The 18366-nt window shown below is 47.8% G+C and overlaps 1 protein-coding gene across 4 annotated transcripts in view; it reads left to right on the top strand.

Annotated features, from left to right (window-relative positions):
- Positions 1 to 14754, top strand: part of ATXN7 (ataxin 7) — a 136507-nt gene extending 121753 nt beyond the window's left edge. For all 4 annotated transcript variants that reach the window (XM_069561771.1, XM_069561770.1, XM_069561769.1 and 1 more), the window contains 4 exons: positions 3050 to 3315; positions 4747 to 4945; positions 5250 to 5371; positions 9456 to 14754. In XM_069561771.1, coding sequence (XP_069417872.1) covers positions 3050 to 3315; positions 4747 to 4945; positions 5250 to 5371; positions 9456 to 10497 — 1629 coding nt within the window. In that variant the 3' untranslated portion in view covers positions 10498 to 14754. The remainder of the gene's footprint in view (positions 1 to 3049; positions 3316 to 4746; positions 4946 to 5249; positions 5372 to 9455) is intronic.
- Positions 14755 to 18366: the final 3612 nt, after the last annotated feature.

Below are 18366 nucleotides of genomic sequence, written 5' to 3'. Positions count from 1 at the left end.
CATACATGTGCCTGTTCTGAATTTTGCATTTTATCACAGAGGTCATTCCACTTCAAATTCACCTTTGACTCTCCCAGTTAAGAATTCCTCAGGACAAGTTGCTTTGCTTTCTGTCGTTAATTAATTGAACCCTTCGAATGGCGTGTTGTTGATGGTAGCCATTTGAGCTCTGTTACACTTCTGTCCCATTCAATGTGAGCGGTCCCTCAGCCCTGCTCCACACTGCATCATGCTTGCCAACCTCTGTCCACTCTCTCGCTGCCTACCTGACTCTCACACATAGATTCAACGTGAGCGAGCCCCCAGCCCGGCTCCACACTGCATCACGCTTGCCAGCCTCTCTCCACTCTCTCTACCTGACTCTCAGCCACATAGATTTCTCAGTGTTGTGATAACTGTGGTTAGTGAAGGATGCTTACTTCACCCAAGATGCTCTTCTTTAATTATCTATGAGGCATGCTGATGAATCAAAAGCTCTGTCAACTCCACTTCTGCAAGGGGTTTGCCCAGTCTTCTTCCTGAACCTTCAGTGGCTTTATGTGGCTCCTGCTGTTTTCTCCCATCTTTTCAAGTTGTGCTTGCCCTTCATGTGTTCTGTTAAGGGGTCTTGACCGTCTAGCAGGGTGCTTAGCCTCTTTTTGCATTCGCATGTATCCTCACCCAGGCGGGGCATGAGTGCAGCATAGAACTGGCGGAGGATACAGCAGGGCAACTGGCCTGTCTGGCACAGACGCCCGTGCTCTGCTCTCGTGGTCTGTGGGCCAGTGCGTCTGCCTTTCCCCTCCTCTCTCAAGCCGCGTGGCTGAACACGCTGGAGCGCCCCGCTCAGTGTGCCCCGGCTGCCGTCCAGGTCTCTGTTAGGCCGAGGCCGCTGTCAGGGCATCTGCCGACGCCCACTCCTGGCATTCTGCCGTCTGCCTGCCGCCCTCTCCATCCCCTCCTCGCTTCCTCATCTGTCCAGTGTTCTGCCCTTCCACTTTCATACAGGTAGACCTGGGCCCCGCTCCCTGTAGAAACAGTTACTGAACACGCATGTGGTCACAGACCTCCCTCTGGGCCTCAGGATGCAGGCTTGAACAAGGCCTGGCTCCTACCCTTAATGGTAAAAGTTACCTCTGATGAGTAATAAGGAGAGGCCAGCGTAGTCGCAATCTTCACTAGGGGAACTGAGTCGGGGAGGCTCCTTCACCTTAGGACTACTAGGCTGAACTTCTTGGGGTTTGTCTGGGCAGAAAAGGGGTGGAAGAAACAGCAGAGACAGTCGGTGTGAAGGCTGTGGGAGGAGGGCAGAGCAAACAGCTTAGGGTCCCCAGGGCAGCCTGGGGGTGGGCAGGAGATGGAGGAAGCAGCACCTGGTGCCAGAGGCGTGGCGAGCAGGGAGCACGGGTGTTAGGGCAAGCTGGGCCCCGGGCCGCCTCACAGTGGGTCTTTATCTGTGGGCTTCAGACAGTTCCCACAGAGTTCTGATGGGCAGCGTCAGAACTGTTGTAATCAGACAGTTGTAATCACAGTTGTAGTCAGACGGTTCTTCAGAGCCCAGTGGAAATGCTATTTACTCTTCAAACCAAGCTTGGGAAATATCCATCATCTCTGCCTACTTTCTTCACTCAGTCTTGCCATGCTGGGCACCAGGGGACGCTCAGAGATGAGGAGTGGCTTCTCCATCATCTGTCTGGAGAGACAGGCAGGTGGACCAGTGACATCGTACATTCATCTGTTCACTCAGCGCGTATTGGAGGGCCGTTATTTGTATCTGCTTTTTGTTTGAGGCATTGATGGTGTGCCAGGTGCTGTCCTAGGTGTTTGCACAGCACTGAACAAGACAGGTTCTTGGCTTCATTTGGGTTACTTTCGGATATGTTACATATTAAAGAAAAACAAGTAAAAAAATTTTTTTAAGCCCTACTCATGTTTCTAACTATCTGTGCCAGGTTACATTTGAGCAGACATAGTTGCAGTGTAACTGATAAGGACTAGGTTATGTTACTGAATTGCAAAAGGGAATGAGAAGTCTAACTGTCGTTAAATCCTTCACACTGTAGTGTGGACAGTGAGCACACAAAAACGATCATTTGTAGTACTGGGGTGACATGGATGAGGGAAGGACTTGACTCACTCATATTTGGGAGGTATTATTTGGGCCTCTGTGGTTAGTGGCGCCTTGCTTTTTTTTTTTTTTAATTCAAACCAACAGGGGTCCTGACATTAAGGAGTGGTCAGGTTTACTTGACCTTTCTTCTTCTCAAGAGTAATTCCAAATTTCTAAAGATGTGACCATTTTTGATTCTGAGATTACAGATTGTCTCCAGTTCTAAAAATGCTGTCTGTCCCATTTTCTTGATTTCCATAGTGAGTGCATGTTCATGGGGTTTCAAGCTGCTGTGCATCTTTTCCTGTTCACAGTCTGTCTTCTCTTGGATTCACACTCTTTAATTCCCAAATCTTCCTCTGCCGCATCAGCCCCTGTTTCTAGGGTGCCTTGAGGCGCTTCCTTTGTCCTTATGACATTGTCACTGGAATAAAGAAGCAGTTGTATTTAATTTTTACTCTCTGGCAGTTACTGAAAGACTTTCTGATACATGTTTTATGGGATGTATTATCCCATAAAAGGGAAGTGTTTCTTCCCTTTTAATACTGAAAACTCTAAGTGGCCCAAGAAGAGACTTTCTAGTAGAGTTGGTGACAGTCCTGATCAATGAATTGCTCCAGTGACACAGAACTTAAGGACCTGTCACCTGTTTGTATCGACTGTCTGCCCCTCAGTTACACACCAGGTGGCATGGTTGACTTTTCTTTCTTCTGGTGGAAGTGACATCACCAGATTCTTATGCATTTGGAGCCTGGAATATCTGCTTCTAGCTTTAAAAAAATAAAATAAAATTCATACTCTTAAGGTTTTTCCCTTATCAAATGCCAGGCAGCCTTTGATAATGCTAACGGTCTAGATTGCTTTCTTATTGGCATTGGTGTTCTTTGATATATGACGTTAAAAAATTATTAATGACATTCTTCCATTTCTCTTTGTTTTGTTGTTGTTTCTGGTGTGTAGACACATTCCTTAACCCAGCGGAGGGCTGTCCAGGGTAGAAGAAAACGATTCGACGTGTTGTTAGCCGAGCACAAAAACAAAACCAGGGAAAAGGAATCGATTCGCCATCCGGACTCTCAGCAACCAGCGCAGCCTCTCAGGGACCCACATCCCATCCCTCCTAGAACGTCACAGGAGCCACACCAAAACTCTCACGGAGTGATTCCCTCCGAATCAAAGCCTTTCATAGCTAGTAAACCTAAACCTCACACCCCCAGTCTTCCAAGGTAAGCCGCATCCTGCAGCTCTCTCCCTCCTTCAGAGAACAGATATGCAGCCTGTAGAGTCCTGGTGTGTCATGCTGTCAAGGACAGGCACCAGGCTAGTTGTGAGAAGAGGGCGTGTTTTCTAATTGGGTTTTATTTTAAGAGGAAAAAAAAAAAATTGTTCATCAGTGAGTTTCAACCAGGGCTCTTCGTGGCCAAACACAAGCAGCAGAGTAAAGCTGGAGCTTCCTGCTCTAAGTGCGTGTCTCCTGACCCCACAGAGCAAGGCTGAAGCCCGGGTCCTGCCTGTAATAGCGAGGCGGACACCTCACCTGGTTCTGGCACCAGTTTCCCATTCGTGTGTCTTGCTTCCTGCAAAATACAGCAGAAGGGATTCTTGCTAGGGCTAGGCATTGAGCCTGAGTTTTTATAACATCTGTTTACATGTATCTTCATTCATTCATCTGGGACTCTGGCCGGAATGCATACTAGGCTTTGGAGCTGTGCAGTGAACAGGTCAGAACTTAGCCACATCCCTCAGACACAGTGATGATGGGCTGAGTATATGCCATTTAACCAAGTTCAAGTAAAGGACTTCATATCCTGAGAGAAGGGAGAAAGGCACAGATACGGAGGGTCTTGTGTCTCGACCATCAGTAGTGAGGCCTTCTGCTTAGGAAAGTGCCGACCCTTGGCTGTAACCGTTTCGCCTCACATGTCCGGTTCTTGAAATGGTCACATGAGGGGTGGAAGTGCCTCCCTATGGAAACCTGAGTGTTTGCCTGAGCCTGTCCCCACATGAGCCCCTTGGTTCTAAATAGCACAGTGGAGGAGTGTTCTGAGCAGGTGCCCCAGAATGTGCCCAGGGCCAGGCCACTGATCGTCAGCAAGTCCTTTCTTTGGCCACCTTTTCATTAAAGTGTCACCATCTAAAACAAAGTGGGCTTAACTCTAGAAGTATCAGGCCTTTCTGTGTTGGCAAAGCACACTACTGTCCATGAGTCACACATTCCAGATACCCACATCAACCCACCTTCTTTTACCACCTCCTGTCCCTGTTAAGTTATTTTAGAGCACGTTACCTGTAATTTCATTGATCACCTTAGTAACCCAGTTCCAAGTGAAATGTGAAGAGGAATCAAAGAAAGAATTTGCTTAAGTTCCACATGCATCTCGCCTTTTTGGGGGAGAATAGGAAGACCAGGTGGGAAGGAGAATGGTTGTAAGTGACTTTGATTAGACCTGGCAGAAAGCTCCATTTGACGTTGTGTGGTTCAGGAGAGAGACTCTTCACTCCAGGCACCCCGGATCTGCGTCTGTGTCCCCAAGGGCTAGTGGTGGCGCCCAGAGCTCCTCTGGTGGTTTTGGATACGTGGTTGTATCTGAGTCGAGGCGGCTGATTCCCAGACATGTGGTGTGATCTGATCAGTGCTGCACTTTCTGCTCACCAAGGCCTCCAGGCTGCCCTGCTCAGCAAGGTGGGAGTGCCCCCATTGACCCTCCTCCAGTCCATGAGTCTCCACACCCTCCCCTGCCTGCCACTGAGCCAGCTTCTCGGTTATCCAGTGAGGAGGGAGAAGGCGATGACAAAGAAGAGTCTGTTGAAAAACTGGACTGTCATTATTCAGGTCATCATCCTCAGCCAGCATCTGTAAGTTCCATACCGGCCCCTGTGCCGACCCTCCCCACACAGCAGGGACAGGGCAGTGCCGGGGGGCGTGCCGGGGACCGCAGCATGCCCTCATCCGTGCGGGTTGCCCCGAGGCGGCATGCTCTCTGGCGGGCGCGTCTGCTGCTGCTCCCAGTCTCTTCCATGACGCTCAGGGCTAGGCATTGTCATGTTCATGCTTCACAGCCCGCGGTCCTCAGTCAGTGCTGTCTGTCCTGGCCTATCCTTCCCGGGCCGTGCACCCTCAGAGTCCGCGAGCCCAAGCGTGTGCTTTCTTTCTTTGCAGTTTTGCACATTCGGGAGCCGGCAGATTGGAAGAGGCTATTACGTGTTTGACTCCAGGTGGAACCGGCTTCGCTGCGCCCTCAACCTCATGGTGGAGAAGCATCTGAATGCGCAGCTGTGGAAGTGAGTGCCTGTCCACCACCTCTGGGGTGGGTGGGGGCTCGGGGCTGCCTCCTCTTCATTTCTTATGGGGCTGATTGAAGGAAGGTCGTCCTCTCTCTGATGAATGTAAGGGCTTGACCAGCCCTGGAGAAAGGGCCTTCATCATTCATCCATTCACTCTGCAGCAGATGAGTCTCATTCTCAGTGCTGGGGTTTTAGGCCGAGGGGCTCCCAGATGGATGGACCTCAGATTCTAGGACAGGGAGAAACGTGAAAGCCAGTCAACAGAAAACAGACATCATAGCTTGTCATAAGGGAGAATAACAGAAATGCTCATAATCTGTATCTCTTATTGAGATTACTGTAGGCCGGACACCGTAGCAAATACAGTTTTCACAGCCTCAGGCCAGAGGGCTTCATGGAGAACCTATGTGAAGGGGCCCTTGAGCTGAAATGAGTGATTGACAAAGAGTAGTCATGGGACAGGCGAGGAGGAGTGGGTTCCGTGCAAGGAGAGCAGTGCATATGAAGCTCTTAAGTCAGAAAAGAACGTGACTTATTTGAGAATGAGCGAGGAGTCTCTTGGAATAAGAGGATATCCGAGAGGTTAGATGACACCAATTTAGAGCCCTGGGGAGAAGGGTTTCAGGCAAAGGAGCTGTTTGCTCTGGCTTTCAATTGAAAGTAAGGCGATTGTGTTGTATGGCCTTACACATGCTCCTGTTTCCCCAATGTGATTTTAAGTTGAAGAGGAGTTCCATGGCCCCAAAAGTTTATTAACCCAGTCTTTCTGAAAGGAAAGTTTTTGTTATTGCAGGACTTCTCAGAGCCTTTAATGAGTGCTGTCCATTGTAACTCTCAAAACATAGGATGATATCATATATAATGTGGACTGTCTGTCAGGCTCTTGTGACCTGGGAACCTGTTTTAGGGGAGCATCTGGGAGACTAGTGTTGGATTGAACTGACTTTGGGAAGCACTGAGCTTTGTTAAGGGGGCTGTCCAGTAGTACATAGTCATCCCACATCCTCCCTTTGGGCATCATTTACCCCTAGTGCCTCCCTGAGTAGACTCTACGAGTACACCTATTTGCCTCTCTGCTTGTGTTTCCTATTATAGTCAGAGGAAGTTTTCAGAGACCTTGGATAGTCCATGATCCAGAGGACCGTCTCTATGGTCATTAGTAGGGCTTACATTGTTCATAGTGCAGACCAGCCCCATGGCAGTGTTACTCTGCTTAATTTCATGTTTGTTCCTAGTTCTTACTCAATAAGAGCTCTAATGAAGTAACAGTGCTCTGACCCAGAGACAGACTTGGGCAGTGGTTGTTGGGATATTTTTTTGGTGGTGGTGGTGGTGGTGGGCGGGGGTGGTGGTAGCCTCGGATCAGACAACTTTAAGATGTGTGAAATCTCAGTTTCTTTCCTGGTGGGACCTGGAGAGCTTACTGAAGTTACAGATCTGTGGGTTTAACATACTCGTCAGGGTTACAGATCTGTGGGTTTAACGTACTCGTCAGGGTTTAGAAGAGTCCTGGGGATTCCTATCCCTGTTACATTGATGAGTGGTTTACGGCCAGGGTTTGGGTGAGAGACTTGCAGTTGGTTCTTGGTGGCTCCTGTGGAGAGACATCTTTGCACTGTGATGTCTGAAGTAGCAGGTCCTCTGGCTGATTGCTGTTCCGTCTCTCTGCTGTGTCACAATCTGCCTGCCTTATCAGTCACTTGCTCCCAGTGAGGAAGAAACTTTCTTTCCATTACCATGACCTTTGATTTTAAAAAATCAGTTCAGCAGAGACAGACAGGCTGCTCAGTGATGAGCTGGCTTACAGGCCTGGGGTGGGTAGGAGCTTGGAGAGAGGGGCCAGGCCAGATGCTTGAGGAAACGAGTGTTCTCGACATGGGAGTGAGGGGGGCTGGCGCAGGCAGGCCCTGGGATTTGCCAGGAGCGGCTCAGCACTTCTCAGCAGAGGAGAACTCCTCTTGAGGTGGCGTCTTTGAGGCACTCAAGGAGCCTCCTGACGCGGTCCGGCCCCCACGCCCTGGCACAGCTGCGCGTCCTCTCTCCTACGAGGAGCCCCAGCACTGTCCTGGGCCCTCGTGCTTCGGTTGCTGTGGTAACCTGGGGGCGCGGGGAGGGCTGTGATGGCAGCGGCTGTCGTCCGCAGCGTGTGGAGGCTCTGGACAGCGGCGAGGGCAGACTGCGCTCGCTGACTCCGCCCTGCGTGCTGCATCTGCTGTCTGTGTGCCGCTGCCGGGGCCGCAGTGGCACGAGGACGGGCGGGGATGGTTGTCAGGTTTTGACCTGAGTTTTCTTAGTTTTTAATTTTTAAGACCGGCTAGAAAAGGAAAAGTGGATACAAAGAGGCACAGAGTAAAAAGTTCTACTTTCCCTGATCGCTGCGCTCCTGTTTTCCACCCACTCCTCACAGTTTTATTAGTTGCTTGTATATCTTTGGGTTTATTCATGCAAACATAGGTCAGTATGACTGCCTAGTCTTTTTTTTTTTTTTGGTCTCTTCTTTATGCAAAAGGTAGGAAATTATTTGAAAGAGCTTTTTAATGAGAAATTAGTAATGTCATCCAGAGTCCACATCCCTGCCCCTGTGGAAGCCTTTCCTTTTCCCCAGGTTTGGTTCCAGCAGCCTGGCCTTGAGGCTCCGTCCTCCTAAGCCGCCTGGTGGCCATGAGACGCCACTGCACCCAGGGAGCAGGGGCCCCTGCGCTGAGTTTCAGTCAGGGCTTCGCACAGGTGCCAGTGCTCTAGGGGTCTTGCTGAGATATAAAGGAGGTCTAGGGTGGGGCCCAGGGACTCAGCATTTCCAAAAAGCCTCTCCTGTAATGTCAGTGCTTATCCTTCATGAGTGACATGGGGATAGAAGCCCAGCTTCTCAATCAACCTCAGCATCTGGAGAGATCTAGAAGTGACTAGTGCCGGACCCCACCCCCGTGATCCTGGTGTGGCCTGAACACCATGGGTGATTATGACGTGCAGCCACGTTTGGAAGCACAGACTCAGAGTAGGAGCCACACTCTTGCTGGGGGAGGGTTTGAAGGCTGGTGTGAACACTTGCAGTTATTTAGTTCCTTTCATGAATAGCTGTAGTTCTTCTCAAAAATCAGCAAGGGAGATTTGGCAGCAATCTAGGCCAGCTCTCTGACTTGAAGGTTGAGGACCGCTGCTGTTAGTTGGATCAGCCAGAGCTGCCCCGTGAAGTTTGGGGCAGGGCAGTCTTGGCAGCTGACTTCCAGTGAGGCCATTTGCTGTTTTGCTACCTGAGTGTTAATCATGCTATAGGGCTTTTTGATATTTTGGTGCTTGTTAGGTTTTAAAAGTCAGCTAAAATAAAAGTGGGGAGGGTCCCTCATTTGACTGTTTGAATAGATACCCAGATAGTATTATCAGAATCCATTGTCAGAACACTGACCAGAAATCCCCTGAGATTTGGAGCTTCCCAGCTCTTCAGGCAGTATCTGGGACCTGGCAGTTGTTACTGACTAGTCTGTCCTTCCTTTTTCCCCATTTGTTCATGAGTTCTCTTAGTGTTTGAGTGCCTTTGTGTTCTAGGCACTGTGCTGGATGGACAGTAGCAAATCGGCTGTGAATTGCTCCATCTGCAGAGACACTGGACAGTGATCCTCGGTCATGCTTTTTAAAATGACCAGAGCCTTCCCAAGTCTAGAAATGGGGCAGAGTGGGAAGTAAGCAAGTTAGGAAGGTCATATTTCCTAAGAAAGTGATGATGGCCCAAAGCGGAAGGATGAGCAGCAGTTGGGGTGGCAGTGTCTCAGGCAGAAGATGCATGAGGTCTAGCGTCATGACCTGGTTTAGGAAGAAGGAAGACCAGTAGCCAGAACCGGGGCGCTCGGGGTCCGGATGGAAGGGTGTGGTGTGAACCTGTGGCCCCAGCGCATGGACTTGAGGCCAGTGTTCTCAGAGCACAGCAGAGTGAGAAGAATTTGGAGTGGCACTCCTTGTGGCTCAGCATCTTGGCGCACTCCCTCTGACCAAGGGGTGTATTCAGTGCCAGAGGTGAAGGAGGTCTCCTGAAAGCTTCCGCGAAGGGCCATGGTGGATGCTGCTCATGCCCTCTTCTGTTTTGCAGGAAGATCCCGCCCGTTCCCAGTACCACATCGCCCGTGTCCACACGTGTTCCTCACCGGACAAACTCTGTGCCGACGTCACACTGTGGGGTTAGCTACCTGGCAGCAGCCACCATGTCGCCTTCCCCTGTCCCGCTCTCGTCCACCTGCGTCTCCCCCAGCAGTAAGTCGGTCCCAGCTCACGGAACCACACTGAACGCCCAGCCCGCTGCCTCCGGGGCTGTGGACCCTGTGAGCAGTATGCAGTCCAGACAAGTGTCTTCCTCCTCCTCCTCCCCCTCCACGCCCTCCGGCCTGTCCTCCGTGCCCTCTTCCCCCATGGCCCGGAAACCTCAGAAGCTGAAATCCAGCAAGTCTTTGCGGCCCAAGGATTCTTCTGGTAACAGCACGAACTGTCACAATGCCAGTAGCAGTGCCAGCGGCGGCTCAGGAAAGAAACGCAAAAACAGCTCCCCACTGTTAGTTCCCTCGTCCTCCTCCTCGGCATCCTCGTCCTCTTCTTCTCATTCCATGGAGTCTTTTAGGAAAAACTGCGTGGCTCACTCGGGACCTCCCCACCCCGCAGCAGTAGCCTCTGCCCCAGGCATCAGCCTCAACTGTGTGGTCAGCCGAGCGAACTCACTGGGTGGCCGGCACGAGCAGCCGGGGTGCCGGGGCACCTCCGGCGGGAACCCCTGCGAGTCCATCAAGAGGATGAGCGTGATGGTCAACAGCGGCGATTCCACACTCTCCCTCGGCCCCTTTGTGCACCAGGCCGGCAGCGAGCTACCCGTCAACTCCCACGGCGCCTACCCGCACTCACACACTCCTCTGGACAAACTCCTAGGAAAGAAAAGAAAGTGCTCACCCGGCTCGAGCAGTGTCAACAGCAGCGGCGGCGGCAGCAAGCCCACCAAGGTGGCCAGACTGCCGGCCGTGAACAACGTCCACACGAAACACGCGGGCCCCAGCCCGGCGGCCCCGGGGCTGACGAACAGCTCCCTCCTCCATCAGGTAGGACAGGGCCTGGGGCCACCGTGGGGAGGCCCGTGGCCTCTCCCTTGACATGGTTGATCAACTCGGAGATCTGTGCGGTCGGTTTGGTGGGTTTGCCTAAAAGCAAGTGTCCGGCTTCACGGTGTCTTTTAAGAAAAGGCTGAGTTGAAGGCCAGATGAAGGTCACACGGGCGCCTCTCTGCCAGACTCTGTGATGACTCGGAAGATGCTCCTGGCTAAGGAGGCCACACCAAGTGCATTTCAGCAGCTGGGGTGGTGGACACCGTCCTGCGTGACGGTGGGGCCCTCCCTGTCCTGGAGCGCAGTCCTCTCGTACGTTTTTCTGAAGAAAGCTGGGCGAAAATCACGCTGGTTTAGAAAGGGATGATTTAAATTTGAAAAAGGCTGTTATATTTTTCCCATCAAAGAGTTTCAGGTTTTCTTGTCAATTCCCCCCCGCTGTGTTCTCCTCCCTGTTTTCCAAGGAGGCAGGGAAGCAGAATTTCACTATGGCAGAGCAGAAGACTGATATCTTATTCACGTTAACAGATTGAAAAGAAACCTGCATGTGACCTGTCTCTAAAAAAGGGCTTGTCGGGCATCGGATTCATTGCTGACCGTGGTTTCTCTGGCTGTGTCTTGTCTCTTCCCCACTCCTCCTCCAGCTGCTGTTTGCTCCTGTAGCCAGTTCCTCCACCTTCCTCTTTCTTCTGTCCAGCTCCTCTCTCATCTTGTTGTTTGATTCAGCAGAGTACTTTCTGTCCTTGCTTACAAGCAGGAATTTCAGCAATGTCACCCTCAGAGCTCTGCTTTAAAATGTGAGGCTCCTTTTGTTTTGTTTTGTTTTCCCTTCCTCATCTTCAAAACTGAACGTAAATGTCAGACTAGAACTTGTCCAGAAAATACCAAGAAGTTTCTTCATGAGGCAGAAGTTTCCCTCAGTATATGTGTGAATGAAAACTCGGCGCCAAAGGTGTGGGGAAAATAATGACACATGAATTTCAGTAGCAGCTGCTTCAATTCTTCTCTTTGAGCCACGAATACATATGGGCTATTTGTGTGTCATTTGGGCCTTTGAACAGGATTCCTGGACAAGTGAAAACTTCTTGATGTGTAGTTTAATGATAAGCATAAAAATGCACTGCAAACACTGTAAGAATCGATCCCTTAGTAATACCCTTGTGAGCATAGTTTCCCGATTCATGTGAATCCTGGGAGGGAAGAAGTCCGACCGCACGTACCCCTGTCACGGAGCGGGCCGTCTTCACACAGAAGCCGCTGCAGACCCGACTGCCCCCGGTGTCGGGGCAAGGTGGAGAACTGGGGAGTGGGCGCCTCATCTGCACAGAGCAGCGACTCCCAGAAACTTGCTCTAATTTCAAAGAGAAACTGCGCATCTGAACCTTCATGAGAAATTTCACCATTTTCCAAAGCTCTGTAGTTTTGTTTTGTTTTGTTTTGTTTTGTTTTTTCATTTTGTCTTGATCTGGTGAAGCCCACACATCTGTCAGCTAAGTTTGGCTCAGGAGCTACCAGTTTGCCACCTCTCATTTCCACCATCTGAGGAGGACTACGTCCCCCTTGGACAAACAGCCTATGTTTGGGTTCTTTTCCTTAAAAGCAGTTTCTCATCACGTTTGTATTTGAGAAAGGTTTTTTATCTGCAGTGGAATACGTTCTGTTACGCTACACAGACTCGGTGGGCGGGGGTGTGGGGCATGGCTACAGACCACAGGATGGACAAACTGCCCAAAAAAGTATTGCATATTTTTACATCCCTGATCATTTAGCTGCAAGAGGGAATCAGTAGCTTTCTTCAGACTATCAAAGGGACCCATGCCTCCAAAATGCTGTACAGAAGTCTGCTCTTAGACCACTAGGGGCCTGAGCTCGCTCTTCTCCATGGAGCAGATTTTAGAGCTGAGATAACTGGGCTGGTTTGAGTCCCTTCAACAACAGAATCGGGGACCTGCTGGGGAGCCTGGGAGATATTGCTGAGTGCCCGCCCAGCCCCTGAGTCAACTTGTGGGCTCTGCCACCAAGGACCTAAAAATAGCTCACTGCAGGCCAGCGAAGGCCAGAGTCCCCTCTCCCTGCCTCCCCTCTGCCTTGGGTGTGAGCTTTCACACCTGTGTGCTGGCCCATTTGACCTTGTTCACATCTCAGTTGACAACCTGGAAAAGCCTCAAGGAAGCAGCATCCGTAAATAGAACCAAAAGGCAAACATGTGAGCCTTTTCTCTAAGCTAGAAACCCAGGCTGCATCTCTTCTGGACTGTTTTCTGAGAGCCAGTCTCTTAGAAGGACTGTGCCCAAGGTCGTTGGAGACTGCTGAAAGCTAAAACCAAGTTCTCTAGCTGCCTGATCCTGGCACAGCCTGGGCAGAGGAGACATGAGCGGCGCATGGCCTTGCGAGTACCTTGTTTAGAATCAGGGCAGGGCTGGGGACAGCTGCTTACTTACCTTTCGATGTCTCCGCACCCCCCTCTGTTTTGAAAGCCAAAGGCCCGTCCCTGACAGCTGGAAATAGCATGGGGAGGAATAATGTGGACACTTTCAACAAGTAACACCTCCACTCAGCACTCTGAATTCCACAACACCTTTGAGTCTGTTTTCCCAGCCTCCTTTGGGTCTCGAGGGTAGAAATTTGCCGGGCCGTTGTTTTAACAAGGATGCCCCTGAAGCTTTGTCTATACTCGTTAAAGGACACTGGATCAAGTCCAGCCACCAAGTTGCTTTTATCAGCGTTAGAGTGGTCTGGATGGCTTACTGCCATCTGTGAGAAGTTCCTGTCTTGTTGAAGCTGCAGCATATCACCAAGCCGCTCTTGGAGGAGGTTGGCTGGTGCAAGTGTCTTGGCAAGAGTGTGACTGTAGTCTTTTCTCCCTCCCTGCCTCCCTCCCTCTCCCTGCCTAGGTCTTCCCTCACCCTGGCATCTGTAGGTCCCAGGTCCCTCCCCAGCAGTCAGATACCGTAACTGGAGAGACCTCTGGGGGCAAGCAGAGCTGCACCCCGAACAGCCCTCTGGAGAAGGGAGTCTGGGGCTAGGTGTTAACATCAGGGGTCCAGAATGGAGTGTGCACGTTAGTGTGAGGCGCCGTGATAAAAGAGCCTGTGTTTCCGCCCAGCCTTTTGCCAGTAATTCTAGATCAGAAGCCGTCAGAAGTTTTTCATGTGTGAACTGGTTTAAAAGCCATTGATGGCCAAAGAGCAAGGATACACCAGTGTAGAGGCTTACTTTTCATGGTACAAAAGCAATTCTGTGTTGAATTTTTTTTTCTTTTAATGCAGACAATTTTGAGAATGGAAAGCCAAATTTTGGTGGGAGGGGGCAGATAAAAATCACCATGGGGGAAAATTTTCCACGATTTCCAAAGAGACTGATTTTTTTTTTTTAAACCTTTGTTGTCGTGTTAAACAATATGATTAGGCCAGATGTCCTGCCCAGGCTCCTGTTTTTAAAAAATTGCCTTTGTATCGTGAAATAACTGGGATGCAGCAGAATCTGTCATTCACTGAGTCACTGGAATGCTTAAATGTTTCCAGGGCGCTCTGCGTGTTACCCTCACCCACTTTGGATACCGTCCTGAGACTAAGTGTAAATTTCTGCTTGGAGCACACCCCGTGTTGTGTGTATCTACACCCCACGTCCAGCCACTGCACACGCTTCTGTGGCTGCCACTGAGGTGGGCGGCAGGCACCCCGGGTGGGGTGTAGGTGACAGTGCCCACGTGGAGGTGGCGGGGTGCCCCTGGACACACCTCCCTTCTTGGGATTAATGCCTGTGATCTTCCTGAGGGTTTCAGAGACCACCCACCCCCCCACCCCCCACCCACCCAGAATGGTTTTCCTAGTACTTAACCCCCAGAGAAAGAGTTTGATAGGTTAAGGCATCTCTGCCTGAGAAGGTGCCATTGAATTTGAGGGGATGAGCTGGAGTTTTTCAATAGTTGATTCCACCAGCAGCTCCTGAAAAGGAGAACCAGGCATTTTGCTTAGAGGAACACAGGAAGTTGCCAAACCACAGGGTAAATTTCCCAAGGCTCCGATCATGGCCCCAGGTAGAGCCAGGACAGAGCCAGTCAGTGCATCTATTTTCCTTACAATTCTTGGGTTACAAACTTCAGATTCAGGGAATTTTCAGTCAACAACAGGTAGAATGAATAAATACTTGGTTACCAGCCTAATAATGTGAATCGCTACAGAATTATTATGTAAGATAACAAAGTTTATGGAGATACTTTAGCTATAAATTGATGTAAAATACTGATTCTTTTTTTAAAGGAAGGGGAGAACAGTATCTTGTTCAGTTATTATGCAATCAATTAGTAAATGTTTTTAAAATGATACTGTAAGAGAGCTTGTAAGAAGAGTGCGCAGATGGGCCCATTTGGTATAGTTAGGAGAGGTCGGTCTGGTTTTTCATCCCAGGAGAAGGAGAGAAGGCGGTAAGAGGAAATCAGAACGTACCTAGCTGATTCCTCAGTGACAAGTGCAATGGGGGATGGGTAGAATTTATTTTCAGAGCCAAGGGGACTTGATGGTTATAAATAAAGTTGCTTTTAGTGATGGAATTGTAGACAGATCATGTTGTTCCAGAAGATGTGAATAGGACCCATGATAGAAAGTTGACTCAGAATAATGTAGATATTTAGATAAGCGAATCTTGATCCTTTGATTTCTTAGATTGAGGTTTTAATTTCATTATTGTCTCCCGGTAGTACACAGAGCATCGGGATTAGGAAATTAGCCATTTTGGACTCTGCCTGCCACAAACAGACCTATTCTAAACAGTGCTATTAAATTTTAGACTGTTGTTCAAATATTTTTATTTTCTCCTACAACTACTTTTTATTATAAATGAACAAGACCATTTAAAACACGGGAGTACAAGTATTTTTTTGAACTAAATTAACTTGCAGAAACCAAATTTGCAGTGGTTGGGTTGTTTCTAGACAGATTTTGGTATCAATTTAAAACCAAGATAATTTTTATATTCTTTCCAATAGAATTTCGTGACAACTCCTGCAGTTTTCTTAACTTACAAAAAAAGAAAAAGTGCTGCAATGATGAACAAAGAATTATACAAAAACCTACTTTTGTATCTTTATTTTGGAATTTCTTGTTCTATTATAAATATGGAAGTATCCCTATTTGAGAAGACATATTTTGTTAAAAATGAATTGTACATATTTAAATATGTATTTTTGCACAGGTCTTTTTTTCTGATATCCTGTTTTGGTACAATTGAGATCATCTAGTATTTATTTATTAATTAATAAAAGTAAATACCTTTTTATAATTTGAAGTGGTTCACTGCCAAGCCAATAGTTCTAGGACCTGCCTCCTTTACCATGTAAGGGACGCCTCTGTTCTGTGAAAGTCTTTTGTCCCTTTCAGTGTCTCGGGAGTGGATTCATGCAGATGAAGTGGGCATTGCTTCTCCCTAGTTGCTTGATTTCCCTATAGACTACATGTAACAAGTGACACACTGCTTTTCTTTTGTTATGTGTGAGTGAGTGTGTGTGTGCACGCACGCGTACATGTGTATGTGTGCGCCCCGAGCACACGGGTGTTAGTATGTGACGTGATTAAAACTAATGGGAAAAACACAAAACTGAAAGTGCCTGAACCTAGTTTTAAGCTTAGACAGATTCTTTAAAAAGACTTGAATGTTCAGTTGAACTTTTTTGGAGTTTGCTTTTTCCACCTAAATATTGTTACTTAAATTTTAGGGGAGGAGTTGAAAACCACCAAATGCTGGTAATTTTATAAGGTATTTAAAAATCAAGACCTTTTGGTTCACAGGAATTCAACTGGCGATGAATTGCCAAGTGGCACCAAGGGTTACAAATCTTCTGTCAGCCAGCAACTTACATAGCGTATCCGTTTTGTTATTCACTCGTGAAATGCAGAGTTTAAAATAGAATATTTAAAATATTTTGTATTCCAAAAAATATAATACAGAGTACCTCTGAGAACATTGAAAAAAATGTATAATTTGAAAAAATGTAACTTATAAAGGCAGCTGTCTTCCTGCAAGAGTTCTGTTGCCAAGGAATTTCTTAATGTCTGTCATTCTGTCCTGCGGGGGGGGAGGGGGGGGCGAGTTGGGCTTTGGAAAAATGATTGTTAAAAGTTTCATTATGTTTAGCAGAAAAATAATCATTTTTACATTTTGTGTAAAACCTTTTACATTTTCAGATCATTTAAATGAGCACTACATACTGTCAGTGTGAGTGTAGGGCCTTGAAAGCATTTTGCCGGTTTCTTTCTTTTTTTTTTCCCCCTTTGAGCTTGGATATAAAAGCAATCTCCTGTTTAAAATGTGTGAATAGTTTGATCATTTGTACACATAATCAAGAGCATCTCAGCTGGACTTTTTGTTGGCTGCTGTATAGAACATGAACAAATGTCAAGGGATAGAAGATTACTTTGGATATTTAAAAGAGAAGAAATATATAGTCTATTTGTTTTGTAACAAGTTCTGTAAATAAAATAATTTATACTATTTATAAGAAAAGTTGTGCTTTGCTTTATGAGAAATTAGTTTGTGGAACAAACATGTTAATGGGCAATAAAACTAGGATTTCTCAATAAATAAGGTTGCCTGCATGAAATATTTCACATGTTTCTGCCTCGTTGTGATCCTGAACCTCTTCCAATCTAGTCTGACTCTTCATTTTTAACATTGTAAAGCCCCTTCCTTCAGCTTCCCTTCCATGCAAGCTACAAACTTTAAGGGCTTAAGATGTTTCCCTTCTTGGGCACAAAACTTCATCTTGGGTAAATTAATAACTGGGTAAACAGTGAACACAGCTGTATTCTCGCCCTGTAGGTTTGTCAGCAGAAGGAAATCGATAGGTTGAGAAATGCATTCTATTTGTATTATTTGATGGCATGTGGTCAGTTTTGATTACAGGTAAGTCTCTGTGTGCGTGTACTTAATTTTTATTTTGTATTGGAGTATAGTTGATTAACAACGTTGTGTCTGTTTCAGGTGTACAGCAGAGTGATTCAGTTATATGTATACAGGTATCCTTTTTCAAATTCGTTTCCCATTTAGGTTATTACAGAATATTGAGGAGAGAGGTAAGTTTTTATCCCAAGTGGGTCTGGTTTCTTTCTTTCTTTCTTACATACCTTGTTCTCTGGCAATATAAGTGTATTAGTATTAGGCACAGCATAATCTTTCATCTCAAGAAATTTGGCCATTTTTACCATTTGCAAACCATTCTTAAAATTCCAAATTATTTTTGTTGCTTAAAAGACTAAGGGAAGCAATGGATTTGTGGACTGGAATAAAGGAGAGTAATTACAGAAAGGGGTCAGGCTAGCTTCAGTCCCCACTGCCCTGCTCCATGGACTTATATTCCATCCTTAGATCAGCTGACTGTTCAAACTCATTCTTAATAAATTCCCTGTAGATAACTCCTTTCACTTTGGATGTCCCCCTTAAGCGTCCCAGGAGAAGGTTCAGTCACTCATCTTCTCATGCCTTTCTCACTTCTGTTCTCTTGCAGGTAACCTGACTGGGACAGCAGAAGATTATCCCAGTTCACCGACCAGGGAATTGGCAGTTTTGGTCTTGACCTGAAGGAATCAACCGGCAGAAAGGCAGGTGAGGTCGTTCTAGGCAGAGGGAGCAAAGTGGGCCAGCATAGGTGTGAAGACACACAGACTGAAGGATGGTTCTGGCTGAAAGGGAAGGGGGCCCACAGGGTTGGAGAAGATGGCCCCAGATTGTTCAGGACCTTACATGTCAGGGGGCCCGCATCCTTAGGAGCATTGCGGTTTAACCAGATGTCACTGTCAGAGCCCAGAGATTTCACACCAATCCTAGCACATTGTAGCTGCCAAAGGTAAAAGCCATTCACATCTGTACTGGCGACTGTGGAAAATCAAAGAAGCACTTAAATCTCTCTCCCTTTTTCTCACA

Source organism: Ovis canadensis, chromosome 19 (genome assembly GCF_042477335.2).
Source record: "Ovis canadensis isolate MfBH-ARS-UI-01 breed Bighorn chromosome 19, ARS-UI_OviCan_v2, whole genome shotgun sequence".
NCBI lineage: Eukaryota > Metazoa > Chordata > Mammalia > Artiodactyla > Bovidae > Ovis > Ovis canadensis.
Note: the sequence above shows the minus strand (reverse complement) of the source record. Positions and strands in the feature narration are given on the sequence as shown.